The sequence below is a fragment of the Buteo buteo genome, chromosome 19 (assembly GCF_964188355.1).
Source record: "Buteo buteo chromosome 19, bButBut1.hap1.1, whole genome shotgun sequence".
Classification (NCBI taxonomy): Eukaryota; Metazoa; Chordata; class Aves; order Accipitriformes; family Accipitridae; genus Buteo; species Buteo buteo.
The window spans coordinates 29,124,571-29,147,536 of NC_134189.1; the positions used below are offsets into that span (position 1 = coordinate 29,124,571).

Sequence of the window (22,966 nt, forward strand, 5' to 3'; positions counted from 1 at the left end):
ATACTTATGAGAACTCAACTTTAATGAAAAACAGACTAAGAGATAAGTAAAAGTAGTAAGGGTCTTTTTTATAGTATTTGATATTTTGTATAAATAGTACAGTTAGTAATATTGTAGAGTACCTAAAACAATAAAAGCAGCTAGCAGATATTATACCTGCACAGGAAAATGTTTAATCCATTTAACTCCGCTTCAGGCTAGAGATTTTTATAATTGTTTATAATTCCCATTGGATTAAGACAGGAGTTTTCATAGAATGCTATGGATTTATCACAAAACCAGTTTCTACTGTTTTGTAGGCAAGCTTTTAAATTCAAGAAACTCCAGGATTGGCATTCAGTAATTTAAATACATTTGTGTGTAAATCCTACATTTAATGACAGCCCATTAAGTTACTTTACACAAGAGTAAGAATTCTAAAATCTTGGCAAATAAGGATTTTATGTTTTTTGTGAACTTCCAGCAAGCTTACTTGTTGGACTACTATTCTTCTTTTACAGGCAATTAATAGGTCTGTCATAAAGTTTTAAAAAATCTGTCTTGATGTAAGGTTTTTTTTCAATACTGTTGTGAACTTTGAAGATTTTTTGACTAGGGGATTTGCCATGTTTCTGAATGTTACACTAAATTCAAAGGCAAATCTGTTTTGCAGTTACAAAAACATCTACCGTGAACTGGAACAGAATATCAAAACAGCAGATGCTGTGGAAGACTTGCGGTGGTTTAGAGCTAATCAAGGTCCAGGGATGTCAATGAATTGGCCTCAGTTTGAGGTAAGGTCAGAGTACTTAAAACCCAGTTTTGTTTTGTCTATTTTTTCCTCTTTGCTTTTTGTCATATTCCTTTCTGGTGTAACTCTTAAATTCGAGCTTCTAGCAGTGAATTTTTTTGGTTTTATAAGTCGTAGTAGTTTTTTCTTTTCTTGATTTCCATTGGGTCTCCTCATCCTCCAACTTTTGGAAGTGATTATATCAGGCACCTTTTTAAAGAGAAAAGGGGTAAAACAGGAAACTATAGTGATTTTTCTTTTTTAAGTTAAAGTCATTACTGAGCTCATTCGTAAGCCATGGTTTAGTTGATACACCTCTGACACCTGTATATGTTATCCTATATGTTTTTACTTCTCCCCTTTGGTGTCAGACTTCAATTTGAATCTCCTTGCTGTTAGCACATAATTATAGTGTAGGCAGCAAAGACTTTGAAAAAGTTTGAACTAAATACTTCAATCAGTTCTGAAAATTGGTATTTATAAGTCTTAACTAGTTTTTTTGGTAAAAAAAGTTCCACCTTTAACCAGTTGGTAATTTTACTGCTGAATGCCATCTTCAAAAGAAAGGAGGCTTTTGAAGTAGTGTTCTGCTAACATAGCTTACAAGAAACAAGTACCAGAATGTATCAGTACAGATCATACTATCAAAGTATCAAATGTCTGGAACTGAGATGAGTTTGTCTGACCAGAATCAGGGATTTAGTTGATATAATTTCTAGGCATTAAATTAATGGAGTGGGAGCATCAACTCTGGAGTGTTCACTGTTCCCTTATTAACCATAATGGAAAATATCACTTGTTTTTAGAATATTGAGTAACTTTTGATTAGAAGGTTTGAGGAAGAAACCTCGTAACAGTACTGCAGAATTTCTTTGCCTGAAACACTGAACTACAGTTACTTCTGCGTGGGGAAATTATCATTCTTTTCCATAAGCATTATAATTAACAGATTAAATACTGTTGTTACTATTTTTCTAATCAAGTTTTTTCTCATTTACATGCTACAAGGATGATGTAAGTAAAAAAAATGTCATGATCAAATGAATATGAAATTGCATTATAAACTGCAAATATGCTTAGGTCAGTGGTCTTTATACTATGGTAACTCAGAAATCCAATATGTATGTGTACAAAGTTAAAATGATGAACTATCTCTGAAAAGTTGGCCAGAAATTACTGAAGACTGACTGACTGTTCTACATGTATTAAGCAGTAGTAATAGCAACTCACAAAATCTTCTTTTCCTGTTAAAAATACTTATCTCAAATGCTATCTTTTGTATAGCAAACTATCTTCTGACTTCTTTTTACTTTAAGTCTTCTGAGATGAAAAATGCCTCAGCATAGGATATTTGCTGGCATCCAGTTTGTTCTCTGTTGGTTCCTGCTTTATATCAGTACGCAGCTTAGTTTGACTTGATAGGGAGAAGTTGCATTTAGGTCTCATCGTTCCTGTCTGTCTGCCTTCTAAAAACATCTGAATTGTTGTGTTGATTTGAGCCTTAACTTTTATGGATGGCTTTTAAGGACAATAAATTTCACTAAATCTAGAGTGAAGTACCTTAGGGGCTCAAATCTTAGGGACAGGAGAAGTATTATACAATTAGTTTAAAAATTAGCTGCTTCGTAGGTCATACTTGGATGACTTCTTGAGAAGTAAGCCCTGTCTTAAGTTGGATTATAATACCTTTTTAAATCAAATGTAAGGTTTACCTTTTAAAGCCAGATGTCTTGGCATTATTTGAAACAGTAAGCCCTCTCAATACAACTTTCAAAGACCTGCACTGGCCAGCTCCTTTGATTTCTCCAGTTATGTGCCAGATATCTGGTATTTTAAGTCTTTTCAAGGTATTCAGAATACTATGCAGGGAAGTACAGGTAACCTTGGGATTTTGCAAGTAGCATGGGTATCTGTATAGCTAGGGTAGGAACTAGATCAGAACTATAACTGAAACATTTAGAGTAACTTATCTTTTTTTAATCATTATTTGTACTGTTGTATGTATAAATGTATGTTCCGTTACTCAGCCTGCAAATTAAATGTGATAATTGCTTGTTCAATTAAATTTTTCAATCACATTTTGCATTCATTGATAGGAGTGGTCTGCAGATCTGAATCGCACTCTCAGTAGAAGAGAGAAGAAGAAGGCTTCTGATGGAGTGACTCTGACTGGTATTAATCAGACGGGAGATCAAGTTTCGCAGCCTAACAAACATAGCAGGTATTTTGTTTTTCATGCCTAAAAAGACTATTTGGAAAGGATTGTTAACTTCAAGAACACCAAGCTCTACAGGATCAAAAAGTCGCTGTCCAACCAAATGTTGATTATCTGTGAGCATTTTTAGCAATTGTGCAGCTCACAAAATATTTTGAGAATGATTCTCCATTTTACAGTTCTCTTTCCATTGGGAATTAAAAGAAACCAAACCTCATGAGAAACTGCACTTTCTGTAGCTAATCTGGTAGTTAGTCTGTTGCTACCTTCCCATTTCTAGAAATGACAATTATACTTTGAAATTGTAGCTTGCAAAGCATTTAGTCACTTCAGAATTCTGGATGTGATTAATACAAAACTGTTAACATAAGCTGCTTTAGAAAGGAATGAAACTGGCTAGAAAAATTGCACTGCCTTTTATTGCAGGCAGTAAGAAAAAGAAATTATGGTACATGAAGGATGTTCTAATTCTGGACAAATGTATCGTATGTGAGACTTTCCGAACTTTCTTGGGTCTTATGCTACACTTGATAGACATTTGGTTTTTCATTTGGTGGTTTTTGGGTTTGTTTGGGTTTTTTTGGCTGGAGAAGGGGTCTGCTAAGAAACTACTTAGTGGGACACCAATGACTGTTTTACTTTTAAACAGATAGGGTCGCCATAATGCTCTTTCTTTTCCAAATTAGCAGTCTTAGTGTCCAGAGTAACACAGTGCAGTCAGTACAATCAAGTTACAATCCCTTTGAAGATGAAGAAGATACTGGGAGTACTGTCAGTGAAAAGGAGGACAATAAGATCAAAAAGTTGGTGAAATGTTGTTTTTTAATTGTTTTCACACTTGCACTTTCTCTATCCAGGGTTTTCTGGTTTTGGTTTCTATAACACTATGCCGGTCAGTGCATGAAGTCCTTTTGAGTGGTTATGTAAGCAACACTGTAACCTAACTTGTCTTTCCTAACAGATGCCATATCTGTTGCCCTGATCTTTGGTTTGAAACAACTCGGGTTATTGACAGTTGCTAACAGAACCGCTGTTGCTTTTTTCCTTCCTATAGCAGTCCTATAAAAATGTTAAAACTGACGGGTTTTTCTAGTGAAACTACTTCTGGAGCTTTACTGCTCTGTGTGTTCTCACTGAATAAATCTGCTTTTACAATTGCTTTCTTTTTATTTAGGACCTTCTCAAACAGCTGCCTGTTGCTTCAGTATGCACACCTAGGGTTGTTATACCTCTCTCTTAAATGGCATGTGCATGCTCAACAATGAACTTTTCTTTAAGTGATCAAGTTTTTGCAGTATAATGAAGCTTCGTTACTGGTGGATTGCAACATACAAAATGTGTTGAAAGCTATTGTAGAGGTGCATAGAGATTTGGGAGGAAGGTTCCGCTAAACAATGTAAATGTCTTATCCTAAACCAGATCATTCCTCTCATCTACTGCCTGCACACCTTTTACCTTTCTAGAGTAAATAATCCCATGGATTATATAGATTTCTTGATAGAGAAGTTTTTGGAGTTTGTGGGGAGCTTATCTTTAATATCTTTTTTCTTTTGCCTTTTTCTAACTTTGTAAATGTATTGCAAGAATTTTTTTTTTTTTAATGAGGCATTGTCTGCTAAAGATAAAGATACCAGCAATGAAGTTTCAAAACTGGGCCTTAGAATGGACTTTAAGCTTAATTAGAGGAACTGGTATCTTAGTGGTATTTCCAGTGTCCTATTTTAAGAGCAGAAAAGAATAATTTAAAAATTGTTTTCAGTGTTAGCAGCTATGAAAAAAACCAAAGCTACCCTACAGATTGGTCTGATGAAGAGTCCAATAATCCCTTCTCTTCCACTGATGCAAATGGAGACACCAATCCATTTGATGAAGATACCTCTCCTGCAATGGAGGTGAGAGTACGTGCACTCTATGACTATGAGGGCCAAGAGCAAGATGAACTCAGCTTTAAAGCTGGTAAGTTTACAGCATTCACTTTAACATATTTATCAAAAGGAGAAAGGGGAGGGGGGGAGGTGTTTTTCTCTTCAGGTTTTATTTTCTGAAGTCCCCTGTTTCTCTGAATGTACAACTCCACTTAGAGGATCCTATCTAACCCTCACCCCTCCTGATAGTGCTTCTTAGTATCCCCTGTTTGGAAGCACTGGCTTCTAATCTGTTTGGAATGTGTTTGGGTTGCATCTGTTTGGGCTATTCCTTTCTTACCATCTTGTGCTAAGCAAAATGAGCTGCAGAATTGATAATCCTATCTCCTCCTTTTCTTAGTGGGTGACAGTAACAGCTGCTGCTTTTAGCTGTCCAGAAATGCCAATGCTACAAAGTTTGTTTTTTAAAAGGAAAAGACCACAGCAGCTAATCTTAAACCAATATCTAATCAACTGATATTTCTTCTGTTTAAACTGGAAGCATCCCTTTTTTGGCCTCCAATTTCCTACAAGTGATAACTTTTTAAGGTTGAAAACTTAGTCATGGACATGTTATTTCTTGTTCTCTCTTTCCATCCCCCTTCAGTGTATGTTAAGCACAGTAATTGTCTTTACCTGTTTTTTTTAATCTTACATTATGTTACAGTACACTGACTATACATCTCCCTTCTTAGGATGTGGCATTCATTTCCCTTGAGGTGTTTTTTCCTTTTTTCCTTTTTTTTTTTTTTTCCACATTTTATCTTGCTGCTATAGGAGTTGAGAGAACACAATAGAGGCTACTGACAGCAGAAACCCATGCACAGTATGTTTGCACACATACGAAGCTGGCACAGGGGTATGATGGCAGCACGCCATGGACACTGTGGCCTTCAGTTTGTCTGGGCTAGTTCTACCAGTCGTTGTGTGCTGAGCAAGTGCCTGGGCATCATACTCAGCCCCCAAAGCAGGAGACTTCCAAGTTTTTAATAATCTGGCCAGCCTGGAGGCAGCACCCTCTAGTGATGAAAGGTGAAAGCTACACCTTGTCCATGCTTTCGAACTCTGATTTCAGCCAATTATTCTACTCTTTCCCAGAATTGCACATGAAAAGTTTACTAACCAGGAATTCCAGAACAAGATTGCACGAGTAGTTTAGCAAAAACAAACAGAACTTCAGTTTGTGAAAATGAGATAGGCAGTCTCATTGATCTTGTCTCTTCCCATTTGGTTGTCGTCTATTCCCTTCTCCTGCAGTAGCTTAGTTGTAGAGGAGGAACAGGATTCAAGTGTTGAAAAAAAGTTTGAGAGAACTTTTGGTTCTACTTCCCTTTCAGCTGGGGTTTCTAAGAAGTATGCTACTTCTACACCATCTACTATGGGTCTTAGATGGATGTTACAGCTGAAAGTTAATAATGTAGCTAGTCAGTGAACTGCTAGACTTCCATTCTGCTTACAGAGAAAGGTGCTGCTCAGAACAGTGTATTTCTAGGTCTTATCCTAAATGCAGTTTGTGGTTTTTAAACTAAAAAGCCCCAAAACTCAGGTGGTAGTGCTCCTGCCTTTCACTCGCCTTGCTCCTTTCTCAGTAGTGAAACTCTATACATCTCACTTTTCTTCTTTGTAGAAAAGTATTGTAGGCTTCTGGAGAGGAGGAATGGGTTGGTTTCTCCATTAACTTTGCTGAATTGTACCCTGACAGAAGGACAGTACTAACAAAATATGTGGAGCTTTCTCTGGAATGCACAGCAGCTAAAATTATTGTTCATTCTGTAGACTTTAACTGCTCCTTTTTTCTCAGCAGGGGATGCAAGTATATATATATTGTGCCTGTGAAGCAACAGGGTGGCATTCCAAGGGTTTACAGTAATGGGCCTTTCAGTGGCAAAACTATGCAATGTTTATACACACAGATGTAATAGTTAAATACAAAGTTAGGTATTCTGTGCTTCAGTAGCAGCTGTGTGACTTGCATTAAACTATTTGAACCAAGTGGTTCTCAGTGTGAGGTCTGTAGAAATAAAGTACAGGAAGTATGAACTGAGATGTACATACACTTAAGTTAAAAATAGCTTAATACCTTTGAAGGAAGAGCATTAAAGTACATTATAACACCAAATTACGTGATTTTATCAATCATAGGAAAAGGATGACATGCTAGGCTATGAATCCCCTTACAGAAGCTGAATTATCATATGGCTATAGTCAAACTTAGTTTTTAGGTAGAAATATTAGTGTGACTAGGTTTACACTGAGCATACAAAAGACTAAGGAAAAAAATCACCAGGTTGTGCAAGAGCCAATTTAAAATGTACTCACTTCTATGCTCCTACATAGACTCTGCCTAGACTCCTAAGCAGCTGTCAACAGAGGATTAATGCATTTTAGGGATCAGTTTAAATGTACTCAGATATTCTCAGATGGGATTTCCTTGGGTATTCAAAGAATTTGGCTACAAAGCTTTTGCGATCACTTCTAGGTACATGCTGTAGAATATATGCTCTGCACAGTGTCCATCAAACGTACTTTAATACATGAAACTCGTTTTTATTAGTGGAATACTTTATACATCTGGTGGGTTTTTTCTTGGCAAACAACTGTGGGAGTCTTCCAAAGAGGAAGAATAACTTTGTTTATTCATACCTTGTGAGAGGTTTTATAATTGTGTAACTGGATGGGACATAACCATGTATCATATGTATCTCTCACCCTACTGTCTCTCTGCTGTGGCTGAGAATAAATAGCTACAGTAAATGTAGACCATGCAATGTTGTCAAAATGTGTTATTGTATATGCTATCTTTATCATAGTTGTTAGACTGTTTTCATTGTAACTGTTGTGCAGATGACATTAAAAGTGTTAATATTTTCATAGATCTCCAAGATCACTTGAGTTTCCAAGTCCTAGCTTTTAATACAAGTACAACTGCATTGGGGCTTACTGTTAATGCAGTGTAGCTTTTTGATAGTCATTGTTTTCACTCTTTATTAACATACACTGCATAGAAGTAGTAGAAACGCTTGAAATTGTATACTGTCTCATTCTGCAGCACTAGAAACGGCGGAAAAAATTGTAAATTGTCTCCATAAGCCAAGTACAGTCTGCAGTGCCAGACATTTGTTCATAATGTTCTTTTATTAGTTATCTGGTAAACTTACAAACTAGAGGAGATGAGGCTTTTAACCTTTTTTATCTAACAGAGGAGCCATAGAAGCTAGATATTTTGTGGAGATTTAATATGAAGCTTGTCCATTTCTACCAAAGAATTTATAGTCCCCAGGCTAGTTCACATTCTCCTAAATGATACCAAGACTCTATATTCATAGCCATTTGGGACTGTATTAAGTGGTTAATATCTTCAGTATGTATTTCCTATTGCTAACTAAGATGAAACACAAATCCATTTTATCTAGGGAAATAATTTGACACAAATAAGTTGTACAAGGAAATAATTGTTACTTAATGTAGTCTTTTTTGCCTGGCTGAGGTGGACATTCATTTGCTTATATACAGCATCTTGGAGTCTGCAAACTTTCTAATGCCACAGTATTTCCTGAGGATGTAGAAGATTAGATGTGCATGATAATCAAAATGAGGTTATATTGTAGTTCCTAAGTGCCTGAATGGATAATCAGTGTCAGCTTTTGCTGTGTAAGTTAGGAAGCAAATTCTGAGTTATTTTTTCTGGAGCTACAACTGTACATCAGCTTCCAACAACATAAAGCTAGAGCAGTAAAAGGGGAAGTTAAATCCCAATGCTTGTTTTTCTTAAAAAGATGAGGAAAGGAGAGAGAGAGAGAGAGAGAGATGTAACAAAGTTTAAGGTAGAAGATTCCTTTAGATCTTTCTGCATCACAACCTAGTATACACTGAAAAGCTGCTAGTATAATTTAAGGCATGGCAGTAAAATTCTCTTGATTTTTTTTTTTTTTTTGGTAGCATTTTCCTCCTTATGTTCCACAAACTTAGAGGCATATATACTGACAGTAAGCCTAACGAAACATTTATTTCACTTGCACTGACATTTTGCTGTGGGTCATAAATGTAGGATTATTCTGCTTGTTTAGCGGTAGTTGTACTATCTGCAGCTATCTTCGACTGTTCACACCCTTTAGATATATGGGTGTCTTTGATCTTATAGTGAAATAACACTGTATATAGTTTCAAAAGTTTGCATTCTTTATTGTGCTTTAAAAAATGCTATGACCTTTTTGAAATGCCATCAATGTAATGTTTTAGTTTCAAAGTAGCTTGCTGCTTCTCATTTTCTTGAAATTGGAGGCCTTTCATCCCATATGCAGATCTGTGAGTGGTATTCTTAGTATCAAAAGCATGAAGAGCAAAGAAGGGAGGGTTTCTACTGGGGCCTGGGGTGGGCAGGGGAAGAAAAGGGGACATGTGTCATATCTTCCCGGTGTTACTTCAAAGGTTACAGTTCGTTAACAATGTTCATTCTTTGTTCAGGGGATGAGTTAACTAAAATGGAGAATGAAGATGAGCAGGGTTGGTGCAAAGGACGTCTGGACAACGGACAAGTTGGTTTATACCCAGCAAACTATGTAGAACCAATCCAGTGACAAAGGACAAAGTTAATAAAGAAGTGTTACAAAAGCTCTGTAGGCCTGTACAGTATATATTTAAAGTGAGAGGAAGCTGAATGATGTATAGAGTGTATATATTTTAATGAAAAGGTGAGAGCTTGATACTGAAATCATGGTGATTTAAAGACAAGAGTTTGAACTAATAATTTGACATTGTTTTCACAACTTGTGCACAATGTAAAGGAAGGGGGTTAGGTTGAAAAAATAGTATGATAGGAAAAATACTTTTTAAGCTTTTTCTTCCCACATGGTCTGTTATTGTGAATCCTAAACATTTTTGCATTTTCTATGCTTGTGCCTCACCCTACCCTAGGTATGTGGCTTATGCTCACTTTTGTTTAATCAGTTATTTTAAGTGACCTTCAGTAACTTGCAACTTGAATTTTAAAGATTATAGTTAATTTTCTATTTGTTCTTAGCAATGTCTGAAAGATGCAGTATTTTTTTATTTAAATGCTATGTAGTTAAGCACCTTTTTGTATGCTTGGATTTATCTTTACTTAAATTATGTCATAGATTTAGTCACCAGTTGACTGAATGTAAACTCTTTCCATGTTGTAGTAATCTTTCTATGTTGTCAGCATGGCTTGAAGCTGTAAAACAAATACTGTATTTAATAAATATCTGTTACAGGAGGTTATTTGTAGCAGAGATATCTGCAGGTGTCATGGGTTGGGATTCTATTACGAATGTTGTTTATGTGGTTTGACACTTAAACTAAGAGTTTTCCATCTAGATCTTAAATGGCACTCAAAAATGAATTATGCATAAGTCCCAGAATACTAGCTATTTCCAGCACATTTGCAGGGAAACAAAATAATCTCCTTTAAACTGCTAATGACTTTTGGGTGGTTTGAAATGTTAAATCTGTGAAGGCTAACTTTTTTGAACAGAGAAGACTGTAAAATAGACTAAATGCTTTTTATTAAGAGCATATCTATGTTGTGTATATGTACATATAATTTGATATTCCAAAATATAAAGAGCATGGCTATTAGTTATCAAGCCTTTCATTGTCAATAAGATTCAGACTATTTTAAGAGTTTAAATTATAGGTATATTTAAATCTGCTTTCCTGCCATATTCGTTACTGTACCATAGACGAAGTATTCTGTGATTAGATTTTCAGAAGTACAGTAAATACAGTAACATACTCAAAATCAGTATTTGTGGATAAATTTGTGGGTTAAAATATAAACTAGCTTTAGTCCTTACATGGATTATTGTAGCAGAACACTGTAAAATCTATATTTGTTTGCAGTTACAACTCGGCCATCTGTAATCATGTCAAATAGTATGCATTTGTGACACTTAAAACTGGGTTGTAAAATTACAGCAGATTTGTGTTTAAAAAAAACTTAAGTATCAGGTAAGTAGATATGCTTATGTTAGGAAGCTACACTGTAGTGAAGCTAACAAACCTGTTTTGAGGTAACTATAGAACACCATTGGTAGTCTTGGACTTTATCATTTGCTTTTTGAGCTTATAGATATATTTAGTCATCGTTTTCAATGAATCAAAATGTACAAGCTTAGAAAGTGGATGTATGTATATGTCTGTCACAGAAAACTTACCAACATAATTGTTCATCCACAAGACGGTTACTAAAATTGTCAGGAATTACTGGTTTGGGTCTCTGTATTGTAAAATATTTTAGAAAACAATAAAATCTGTTAATCTCTTAAATACACAGAATGTACCTTTTACTATTTCAGTGTATGTGAAAATAGTCTTATGAAGCAAATAATCTGTGCATTTCATTGCAATTCAAGGTGACAAAATCTGCACTGTTTAAAAGAGCCATAAAGAGAATTAGGACATTAGTGGCATTGTGCTGTTAACAAAAAAGGGGAGGTGCAGTGCATAGCAGCTCTTGGCAAGACATTCCAGCAAAATCTTTATGGAAGAAGAGGAGACCATGTCTTTCATGGGTATGCAGAATCTACTGTGATGCTGCTTTCTGTGATGTAGTCAAGTCTGATATAACTTGGGTGAGCAGCTAGGCTTTTTTTTTTTTTTTTTTTAATAATATCTGAATCTTTTCTGCCTTTTTTGAGTTTTCTGGTTGGCTGGCAGTGATTAATGTAGTAGTGTTCGTGATGGCTAGCTGAAAGTTTATCTTGTCTCCCCCATCCATACTGCATCTTTTAATCTAAATAAAGTACTAGTTCTTTATGCTGGCTGTCCAATTCAGTGAAGGCACCATGGAATCCAAGTGGGTCTCTCTAATCCAATGGAATCCTAGAGGTCTCTAGTCCAAGTGTCCTATTTAAAGCGCAGTCAACTCTGCATTCAGACCAGGTTGCTCAGGCCTTTGAGCTAGTCTGAAAAACTTCCAAACCTCTCTGTTCCAATTCTTACAATGTTTAATTGTATTTTTCCCCATTTTATTTGTGATTAGAACCTGCCCTATTGCAATTTATGACTGTTGAGTGTCATTCTGCTGGGCTTGGCTGGAGCCTGGCTCTGTCATTTTGGTAGCCTCCTCATAGGTGCTAGAAGGCTGCTCTTGGGACCCCCAGACTAATCTCTTCTCCAGGCTGAACAAGCCCCATTCCCTCAGCCTCTCCTCACAGTGTTCCAGCCCCCTCACATCCCTCCACTGTACTTGCTCAAGTTTATCAGGATCTTATACTAAGTGTGGGTGGGGAGGGTGTCCAAAACCAGACAAAGTCTTCCATAATACTGAGTAGCAGAAGCTAATGGCAAACTTACTTATAAAACATTTTAAAAATAATCAAGTATTTTTATTTGACTGCTAACAAGTATAAGCAATAGGCCATTTTAAGTGCTTGAAGCTCTTATTAAACTTAATTTCAATGAGAACTTTGGTTAACAGACTTGGATTTGGTCAAATGAAAACTACTAGTTTCATCCTCATTTTGAATGGGCAGCTGTTTACCTTGCACAGATGAATTCAGTTGAGAATTTTGCTTTAAGAACATGGATCTTACCTCATTATCTAGTATATAAAGTTTGCATATACTCATCATAACCAAATTTAGAATGAGAATGCAAGGGACTTCTGGTGGCTATCTAGCCCAGCCAGGGAACCTCAAAGCAGGTCCAGTTAGAGCAGGTTGTTCAGGGCTTGTCCAGATGAGTCTTGAACATCTCCAAGGATGAAGAGTCTACCACCTTTCTGAGCAGCCTGTTTTAGTGGTTCATCACTTTCACCATGAGGAATTTTTTTCCTTATGTGTATCAGAATTTCTCATGTTTCCTCTTGCACTTCACTTGTGCACCTTTAAGAGTCTAGTACCAGCTTCTCTATGCTTTTCCATTAGGTAGCTTTAGCCTGCTAGCTACACTTGTACTAATACAGCCTGGTGTGCTGTGGGCTGCCTTTACTGCAAGGACATGCTGCTGATTCATGTTGTTCACGTGGATACCTAGGTCTTTTTCTGGAGAGCTTCTTTTTATCCTGTCAGCATCCAGTCTGTCCTGCTGAGATGGAGTAACTCTGTGCAGGTACAGGACGCTGCATTTGCCTTTGGTGTTCATGAGGTGTTCCTGTCAGCCTGGTTCTCAAGAGTTGAGCTCCCTCTAAGCAGTGGCCCTCTATAATCTGGTACCATCTGCAGGCTTGTCGAGAGTGTGTTCTGTCCCATCATCTAGGTTATAAAGGCATTAAATAATATTGGCCGTAGTGTCCATCCCTCAGGATTTCAGTTGGGTTTTGTATGCCAAGTCACAACCCTTTGAGCCTGACAGTCCAGACAATTTTCTATCCAGTCTATTTAGCCACCTGTTTGTTTGTAAGGATACTATGGGAGCCTGTGTCAAAAGCCTTGCTACAGTCAGTAAAAGTAAGTAATGAAGCCTGTTGAGCAACAGTAGAGAAATTTTCCTTGTAAGTTTATCCTGTGTTTAAGCAGCTATGCTTCACTTTCACAGGATTAAAGTTACAAAGTATAAAAGGAGAATATGCTGGTCAGAATGTAATTTCTCCCCATTCTGTCCCCTTTCCCTTAACATTCTGAAAGGAAATAGTATGTTTCAAAACTTACTTGTGTATATTTGCTTGTACTGATTGAGCTCCCCAAACATTGCTGTGACCTTAGGCATGTTTCAATCTTGCAGCATGAAAATACTTGCCACTTGCATAGCATTTCTTAAATGCTTTGAAAACACGTAGTGCCTGGTTTCACAAAAGCTGTTGACTTTTTAATCAGGATAGAATCATTTAGGTTGGAAAAGACCTTTAAGATCATTGAGTATAACTGTTAAACTAACACTGCCAAGTCCAGCACTAAACCATGTCCCCAAGAACCGTGTCCACATGTCTTTTAAATACCTCCAGGGATGGTGACTCAACCACTTCCCTGGGCAGCCTGTTCCTATGCTTGACAACCTTTTCAGTGAAGAAATTTTTCCTAATATCTTATCTAAACCTCCCCTGGTGCAACTTGAGGCCGTTTCCTTTTGTCCTATTGCTTGTTACTTGGGAGAATAGACTGACACCCACCTCGCTGCAACCACCTTTCAGGCAGTTGTAGAGAGCGATAATGTCTCTCCTGAGCCTCCTTTCTCCAGCCTAAACAACCCCAGTTCCCTCAGCTGCTCCTCATAAGACTTGTGCTCTAGACCCTTCTCCAGCTTCATTGCCCTTCTTTGGACACACTCCAGCACCTCAATGTCTGTCTTGTAGTGAGGGGCCCAAAATCGAACATAGCATTTGAGGTGCAGCCTCACCAGTGCCGAGTACAGGGGGACGATCACTGCCCTAGTCGTGCTGGCCATACTATTTCTGATACAAGCCAGGATGCTGTTGGCCTTCTTGGCCACCTGGGCACACTGCTGGCCTGTATTCAGCTGGCTGTTGACCAACACCCCCAGGTCTTTTTCCACCAGGCAGCTTTCCAGCCACTCTTCCCCAAGCCTGTAGCGCTGCATTGGGTTGTTGTGTCCTAAGTGCAGGACCCAGCACTGAGCCTTCCTGAACCTCATACAGTTGGCCTTGGCCCATCAATCCAGCCTGTCCAGATCCCTCTGTAGAGCCTTCCTGCCCTCAAGTAGATCAACATTCCCTCCCAACTTGGTGTCATCTGCAAACTTACTGAGGGTGCAGTCGATCCCCTCATCCAGATCATTGATAAAGATATTAAACAGAACTGGCCCCAATAGTGAGCCCTGGGGAACCACTTGTGACTGGCTGCCAACTGCATCCATTGACCACAGTGATATTTGCAGTGATCACTGAACAAATTAGGTGCTTTGTCTTTTTTTAGTGTAATTTTGGTATTTATTTCCAGTAATTGATAACACCGATGAATTCATCTAGTTAAGATGGAACATCCAGAGAATCTTTTCAGGAAAATAACAGGCTATTTTATTAGAGAAGGTGCAGAGGTAAGCAGTTCCTGATACACAATACAAAGTAATATTAAAATTTCTCTTAAGTTGTTGCTTCTGAGACTGAAAGCTTGACACCAAAATTTTGAACACACTTTCCCCAAACTGCCTCTTAACTTACCTGTAAGCTATAATATGAACATATATATGGTATTTGCTATACACATACAAGAAGCCAAAAGTAAAGCTATACCCTCAGTGTAATAAACAAATCCATTCCTATTACCTCTTGTTGAGATGTCTGTGAAGTTTGTCTGATGTACTAATACTGTTCTCACCATGGCTGAACTGATATTTTTTTTCTGTTCTAACATCTTTCTTCCAATCATGTCTTTATTCATAACACTTGCAAAGCAAAAATTAAGGTAGACTTCACAATTGGAGATAAATAGAAATACTGAGGCTTCTAGTGGGAGATCCAAACAGACAGTTAATGGGATTGTTTTGTACTAATCTGATATGATTTGCATGATTTAAAAAATAACAGTTGTTCGCTGTATATTATTGTAAAACAAAGAAGAAAAGGGATAGAATGGAGAATGCTATATTGAGGATTGGATATCCAGCAGCAATACTTCCTGTTCTCCTGGAGTTGCATCTGTTTTAAAAAATAATTTAAGATTACATAATCTTTCTCTAACGTTTCTGGTTTGGCAGAAAGTTGTTCATTCACCTCAAAACAACAGGGAGCTTGCTAATTGTGGCTGAAAGCATACCTAGTGGTCAATTTGAAGAGCTGCAGATTCTGTTCCTGAAATGAGAGAATACAATGTAATCCCAGTATTACTGGAATACTTCCTCATTTTGTTTGAACTAAAATATAAACAGCAATTTCAGAACCTGAGAAGGGTCATTTGGTAATTACTGCAGTAGACAATACCTTCAGTGTGTTTGACACCTAACAGTTTACCTGCTAATGCTCAGAATGTATCATTATCAGCCTGCTTTACTTGCTTTCTCCTGTTAGAAATTCAGATTCCTCTGCGATACTATATTAATCCTTTAGCACAAAATTTCAAAAATACTTCAGGTGCTTCTTGAACCTTTCATTGAGGGCACAGTACCCATGTACATCTGAAAGTTTTACTGTGTGCCTGTCCACATTTCTAAAGGTGCAACCTCTTCTCTAAGAACGACTATAGTAGGTCAGATGAGGTCTGTGTCAGTGATGTGTAGTCGGTGCCTTGGGAAGAGTGTAGGAACAGGATGACACACAATGATACTTCAGCCATGTTATTTTTGGTTTTCAATGATCTCTGTCTTTGGTCCTATTAAATAAGAAAAACTTAATTCTTTCCTCGTAGTTTTGAAAATTCAGTTCACTGCTTTTGCAACCACTGACCACCACACTATTGTTCATACAGATCTAAATGAAGTAGTTCAGAAAAGAGAACCTGTAATCAGTTCCAGAAAGACAGCCAGTAATGCTTTTTCTTAGCAGTTGCTAGTTCTGACCCCATTAGATAGGTTCAGACTGTATTTTTGTTTTGCATTTGACTTTGAAATTCCCTTGTTGCTTTATCTGGTCAATCAGTCCTGTACAAGATCCCTTTGCAGCTGTTTTCCACTTCTGTGATTGTAAGTAATTTAGTATCAATAAACTGCCACCTTTCTACTTGCCCTTTTTGTAGATAAATACTTAAATCTACTAGTCCAGGCATGAATCCCTCTGGAGGGGACACTGTTAACTTTCCACTTTTTATTACTGTAGTCAATAACTGATTTATTAAATGATCATTTCCTTTATTTCATGGCAGTTCACTTCAGCTTTTCTGAGGGACATTAGCAAGAACTTTTTGAAAATCCAAGTCACCTTTTACCTTAGCTAGATCACTTTTCCATGAAATCTCCAACAATGTGAGGTAAACAACCATATCAGTTGTGAAGTACTACGATGACAGATATTTCTAGAATCCCTATGCAGAAAACACTGACATTTGATTACCCTAGCATAGATGAAATGCTATCATGTGGCAAATGTAGGTGGTTTTTGCAATGGGATGCTACCTCTTGTAGCTTTGGAAGTCCCTTGCTTTGCTAATACAAACAGGCTTGCCTAAGCACAACTGATTATTGAGTGTGTAGAGGGGTTGTCGGTAAATTACAGTACAGTAACTTTCTGACTTTGTACTGGTCCATGTCGTTGAGATGTAGATGACTTTCATGAGTGGAAAGCTCCAAAAAACCTCACATGTTTGAAGTGGTTCTGCTTCTTGATGTTATCAGTACAAACAATGCATTAGTACTAAATAAAAATGTATTATTGATGTGTTGAACTAGTTTCAACTGGTTTTTAATGTAGTTACTAAACTTCATTTCCATATTGTGGGAGTAGGCATTTGGATGCTTGATCTTTCTGCTCTAGAGAAGAGATTTTCTGTATGGACTGTTTGTACTGGAATGATACATGTCTGGGACTATGTTGTGTCTTTGAGGATATCATTTGCAGAGAGAGCCTGGCCTAAAACTTCTCAAGCTACAACTGTCATAAGGCAACATATTTTCATTATGCACAATGTAGCTGTGAGCGGTGACAAATTTTGCTCAGTGTGACCACGTTTTCCAAAGGGCACCAAGCCCAATTCATATGTATCCTCTGGCTCTAAGGGAACCTTTGGCACTGGGAAGGTAATGAAGATCTAGCTAGCATGACCTGGGACTATACCTATACTCCATCATTTCTCAGCAGCGATGTGAAGAGAAAGCAAACAACTGGAGGCTTGATAATAACTGGAGAACAGCACTAGTAGAATTTTACAGAACTAAAAGTTTTGAAGGTTGGGAATGGCAGCAAATCTTCTAGAGCTGTGAGACAGCAGGTTACCACTGAACCTGTAATTCCACACAACTCCATGGAGATACAAGTGGCTATCTCTGGTTATCAAATCAGCCAAAGACCTAGAGAACAGACACTTCTCAAGAGATAATCCTGAACAGCTATCCTCCTTTGTATTGATGTGTCCTGGCAGGACTGTCTGGCAAGATCCAGGAGCCCAAGACCTGTGTTGCAGCAGTTGGATAGGTGAGAGTAGGAGAAAGCATTGAAACAGGTTGCTTTGCCTGTGCTGCACCAGCTCACAGAATTGCTCTGGCACCCCCAAATTGGGTGCCAACAAAGTACTACAGGGAGAACCCATCCATTTCAGGTCTAGCTTGGTTAGGCAGAGAAAGGGGTATTAGCACAGAATCATTCAGGGAGGAGGGTCTCAAAACATCTCAAGTCCAATTTCCTGCTCAAAGTGGGGTCAGCACTGAACTAGGAGCAGGCTGCTGAGGGCTTTGTCTGGTTGGGTCCTAAAAACCTCCAAGGGCAGAGTTTCCACAGTTGCTGTGGGTAAACTTCTCCAATGTTTGATTCTCCTTATCATGAAATCTTCTCTTCATATCAAACTGGAACCGTATTCTGGGTTGTTAGTAAGAATAAGAGCACTTGGATTTTGATTTGCAAAACAGCAACACCCAGTGTCATATTCTAGCATGTGGGCAGTGAATTGCTCTGCATTTGCACCTGATTAGAGGGCTTATAATACACACAGCCTTTCTAGGGAATGCCATAATTGCCAGGCATTTGTTTCTGAGGGTACACATATAGCAGTCTTCCTCCATGTATATCTTTGTCAGACCAGCTGGCATGGAAGCAATTTTTAAATGGTACTGTGTGCACTGGGAATACAAATGCGTGTATTTTGGACATTCTTGGAAACCACTAGCAAGACATGATATCACTACACTGAGGCATAACTGGCAAAGCAGTAGCTGTGGTCCACTTTCCCACCACTGCTGCTCTTCTCTGTGCCTTCCCTCTTTCTGCAATCTACTCAAACCACACACTTGCTGAAGAACAAGAGGCCCACCTCTACTTCTGGGAACATTCATCACCTTTCAGGGCTTATTCTGATGGTTTCCATTATTTAGACTCTAGTTTGCTTCTCCCCTGAGGCTGGGCAAGGTCACCATTAGGGGGAGAATAGGATATGGAGGCTATTTCCAAAATTTCTTGAATAAATTGGCATTCTTCCGCACGGACAAAGAAAATGATGGTACAACATGCTGTGGATAATGGGACCAGGGAAGGAATCTGTGCTCTTTGGACAGTTTTTTTGTCAAGATGAAAATCTGCTGAGGATTGAGGACATAAGCAATGTCAGACCAGGGGAGTCAGTCTTGCTCACTGTGCTGGTCTACTACTGGGTCTGAGTAAGGACCTGCATTGCACATAGCAGCTGCTTGCCAAAGCAGAGGACACTCCAGTGCCCAATCTATATGCACCCTTGAAGATAAGTTTTGGGGGTTTTTTGTTTGTTTTATTTACTCAACGTGCAGAACAGCCAGTGAATTACAAGCACTGACTTTTCACTGACGAGATGGACCAGCTCATCTCTTCCTTCTACTGTTATTTCCATTTGCTATATTACCTTTCTCCCACAACCTAGAGGCTGCTCTAAGATTGCCTCCAGGACCTGCTTGCCTCCCTCAGATGCATAAGCATGTGCTAAATGCTTTTCTTCCATCTTGTCTAGAACTCATCTCCTAGCAATCAGCTGAGCTTGCAGTCTGCAACAGGAATCTGTCTAGCATGCACACCCACATTGTTGAATTGCAAAGTATGGCCTTAGGATAGAGGTGCTGTGTGAGTCCAGGTAGAGGCAGCGCAGTGTGTTTCTGAACACTATCAAGGGCTGATATACTTCTTACTTCCTAGACAGAGACTTGTGAGCTGTGTGTGCAAGGTGGCCCTGAACAGCTAGCAGGTTGACATTCCAACTCAGGGCAGAGAGGTACCACTTCCTGAAATAGGAAGCCAGCAGAAGACAGAAGAACCAGCCCCGCTATGGTGTTACTTGCCTGTGCTTCCCAAAGATGCACTTTGGGTCTCTCAGGTTGCCACAGTGGCAGGAGGTAGCTGCCTTTGCGTGCCATTGCCTGGGGAGGCAGCAGTGCAGCTGGAGAAAGTATGGGACAATAAGTATCCTTTTCTAGGATTGTGCCAGACAGGTCAATCTTCAGAATGACCTTGTTTTTCTGATGTTAATTGTTCCAATTTAACTGGCAAGATTGTACCTCTCCTGCCTTTTTTTTTTTTTTAATAGTACTTATAAAGATGACATAATGGATTTTTTTTCCTTTGTGGAAACTTGGCAACTCTTTCTCTTTGTGAGGCCAGCAGCTGTAGGCTGGGATGACAATCCTCATGCAGTCAGATGGGATTTCACAAGTATCTCTGGAGGGGAGTGCGCTGTAGGGACCACCTATGACTACAAAGGCAGTGTCTTCCTGAAATGTAAACTTCAGTTGTAAAGGGAGGTCTCTTGATAGGCATTCTTGATCCCAAGTGATTGTGAAGGGGGTGATTGTATTTGTTGCTATGGAATAGGTAACAACTTATGCTTCTACAGGCTCAGATGTTTTAAGTCTAGTCTCCATGTTACTTGGCTATATGCATACAGATGGATTTTTGGACAGCTATCCTATACTTTGATCAGGCCCCCTACCTGTGATAGTGCCAGACTGAACAAAGTTAATCTGGAGTAAAGAAGTTGCTGGCCTGCTGGCAGCAAATGTCCACACTCTGAAAATAAGAGTAAAACGTTCGTGTGTTCAGCTGCCCGTCAGGATAACTAGTGACTGACTCCTGGTGATCAGCAAGGTGCTACAGGGTCAGGGCATGGCTCTGAGTTGCAGTGCTGAGGGCCCCGCGCAAGGACAGCACACAGCATATGCTCCAGCAGAAATCCCTGAACCAGTGCTCAAGACTGTTCTCACCACGTGACTGCCCCAGGCAGAGTGGCCAGAACTGAGGCAGTAATGCGTCTCCTCACCCTGCATGACTTCCCCAGCTGACCAGTAAGAACTGGGGGTTGTTAGCTTCCATGGGAGACAGTGAACCTCCTGTACTTAAGGCACTGAAGGTGATGCAGGTTTGAGGCCGAGGGTCTGAAGCTGGATTTTCATGCAAAGCTTTGAACTTGACTATTTAGATAGCTAGATAACTCTATCTATGGCCCTGTTTTTAACAGAAGGTTAGAGCAGACAATCTTCAGAGGTCCCTTCCAACCTAGACGTTTCTGAAAGAAAATTATAAATTATAGAACTTTTGTCTAAACTCCGTTTTTTCCACATATGGATAACTATGCAGTCTTACCTGTCTGTGTCAGAAGCGTAAGGGAGAAGGGGATACAGCCTTGCGAGCCTTGATGGTCTCTGATAAAGAGCGCTAAGACACCAAGCTCTGAAGATCCTGTTATGGATCTGAGCTGAGTTCTATAGAGCCACAAAGTCCTCTTTGCTCTGTTTTGCGAGGGCCGACATTAAGGGCTTTGTTAAAGACTGAACCTTTAGTTCAGTGCTGGCCATGAAGGACCCGGAGTGGCCACTGCAGGACCTCTGCAGCATTCTGGCCAGTGTTCCAGCAAAAGGGTTCATTAGCCTGGCATCTCTGCCTTTGCTGAGCTTCATGGCCCGAGTGACAAATCCTCCTGTAAGGTGGAGCATGAGGCAGACAGCTGTGACAGAAGGTCTCTGCACACAACCAATTTCAGTGTGGTGTGGTTTGGGCACTCAAGGTTTTCCAAGTAGGCATACCAGTAAGTTACACGGTTCCTGATTATATTTCTATTATTCTGTTTCCTGTTCTGAGAGGCTTTATGATTTAAGATTTTCGATCTGAACATGCTGCTTTCGGAAGCAGTTAAAACCTGTCGTCTTTTTGTTCTGCTGGTTTGGCACCGACTCATTTGTCCCTGACTGTGTACTTTAGTGCTAGCGAGGAGCGGGAACGATGGTTTTAACTCGAATTTTCACCGAGCCCTTGAAACCTACTTGTTGAGTCCATGAGCAGAAGCGGGTCTAGTCGCGGGCATAACAACGCGCTTTATCACCTGTCTCGAGGGGAATGCGGCTGCTTCGCTTTTTCCCCATCCAGTGAAGCAGCGGGGTGGTGGTGTTCTTCCGCGGGTTTTCCTCCCGCGGCCCCATCGCCGCCCCGAGGGAGCGAGGCCACCTCCCGTGCCTCAGCCCCGAGCCGGCCGCCTCACGGCCCTCGGCCGCCTCACGGCCCTCTCCCGCCTCGCAGCCTCCCGCTCACCGCGCGCCCGACGGAAGGCGCTGACGCAGCAGAGCCGCTCGTCTCCACGGCGACCGGGGGGTGGGGGGGGAGAGTCGCCCCCTCGCGCCACGCCGGCGACCGCAGGCCGCGCCCCGCCGGGCTGAGGGGGCGCGCGCTGCGTGGCCACCTCCCGGGCGGGGCGGGGCGGAGCGGAGCGTCCCGCCGCGGCGTGGGGCGTCCCGGCGCTGCGAGCGGGCGGTAGCGGCGGCGGCGGCGGTTCTCCTTCGCAGCCTTCCCGCGTCCGCCCCCACCTGCCCCCCGGCGCCATGTGCGAGCCCAGCAAGCAGGACATTGCCGCCATCTTCAAGCGGCTCCGCTCCGTCCCCACCAACAAGGTAAGGGCGGCGGCGGCGGCGGCGGGGGGGGGGCAAGGTCTGCGCTCCGCCGTTGTGACACGTCGCACTGCCGCCGGGGAGGGGGAGTGCCCGCGGGCCGCCCCGCCCCGCCCCGCCGAGCCCCCGGCGGCCCGGCCCGGCTCGGCTCGGTTCGGTCCGGCCCGGCCCGGCCCGCTGCCGGCGGTGCTCTGCGGGAGGGAGGGGGGAAGGACCGGGCTCCCCGGCGGCGGCCGTCCCGGAAGCGGGGGCAGCCCGTGTCGCCGTCGAGCCGGGCAGCTCTGCCCGCCCTCCGGCCGCCCCGGGGTCCGGCTGGGCGCTCGAGCACTCACCGGGGGAAGTGCAGCTCCTCCCGGGTACCCGGTGTCCGAGGATTGCTGGAAGGAGGGTCAGCGCAGCTAAAAGTAAAAAGCGAGTTCCCAAACGGTGACAACGTCGCTTGTTGAATGTGGGGGGGGTTTTGTTGTAATCAGAGAAGCAAAAGCCCATTGTGGCACAGCCGCTTCGGTGGCAGTGGAAGTTTGATGTTTTCTCATCACGTTGGACTTGTCCGGTGGTGACTTTAATTTTCAGTGTTGTGAAGCCTGGTTGGTTTTTAGTATTCGTTACGTATGGAGGTGTGCAGTGGCTAGCTGGGAACTGGGAAAGGTGCCTCAGACTGCGAGGTGACATGGCAGAAGTACT

At 40.8% G+C, this 22,966-nt stretch overlaps 2 protein-coding genes across 11 annotated transcripts in view; both read left to right on the forward strand.

Moving 5' to 3' along the window:
* PACSIN2 (protein kinase C and casein kinase substrate in neurons 2) overlaps positions 1 to 11,176 on the forward strand; it is a 63,165-nt gene extending 51,989 nt beyond the window's left edge. For 7 of the 9 annotated variants that reach the window (XM_075051874.1, XM_075051880.1, XM_075051875.1 and 4 more), the window contains 5 exons: positions 653 to 773; positions 2,866 to 2,990; positions 3,671 to 3,787; positions 4,744 to 4,940; positions 9,353 to 11,176. In XM_075051874.1, coding sequence (XP_074907975.1) covers positions 653 to 773; positions 2,866 to 2,990; positions 3,671 to 3,787; positions 4,744 to 4,940; positions 9,353 to 9,465 — 673 coding nt within the window. In that variant the 3' untranslated portion in view covers positions 9,466 to 11,176. The remainder of the gene's footprint in view (positions 1 to 652; positions 774 to 2,865; positions 2,991 to 3,670; positions 3,788 to 4,743; positions 4,941 to 9,352) is intronic. The other 2 variants (XM_075051882.1, XM_075051883.1) reach the window with 2 other exon arrangements.
* A 10,919-nt stretch (positions 11,177 to 22,095) lies between these two features.
* ARFGAP3 (ARF GTPase activating protein 3) overlaps positions 22,096 to 22,966 on the forward strand; it is a 37,397-nt gene continuing 36,526 nt past the window's right edge. Inside the window, exon 1 of one of the 2 annotated variants that reach the window (XM_075051885.1) lies at positions 22,096 to 22,285. In XM_075051885.1, the coding sequence (XP_074907986.1) occupies positions 22,217 to 22,285 (69 nt within the window). In that variant the 5' untranslated portion in view covers positions 22,096 to 22,216. Of the gene's footprint in view, positions 22,286 to 22,649; positions 22,671 to 22,966 lie in introns of those variants that run through there. The other variant, XM_075051886.1, reaches the window with a different exon arrangement.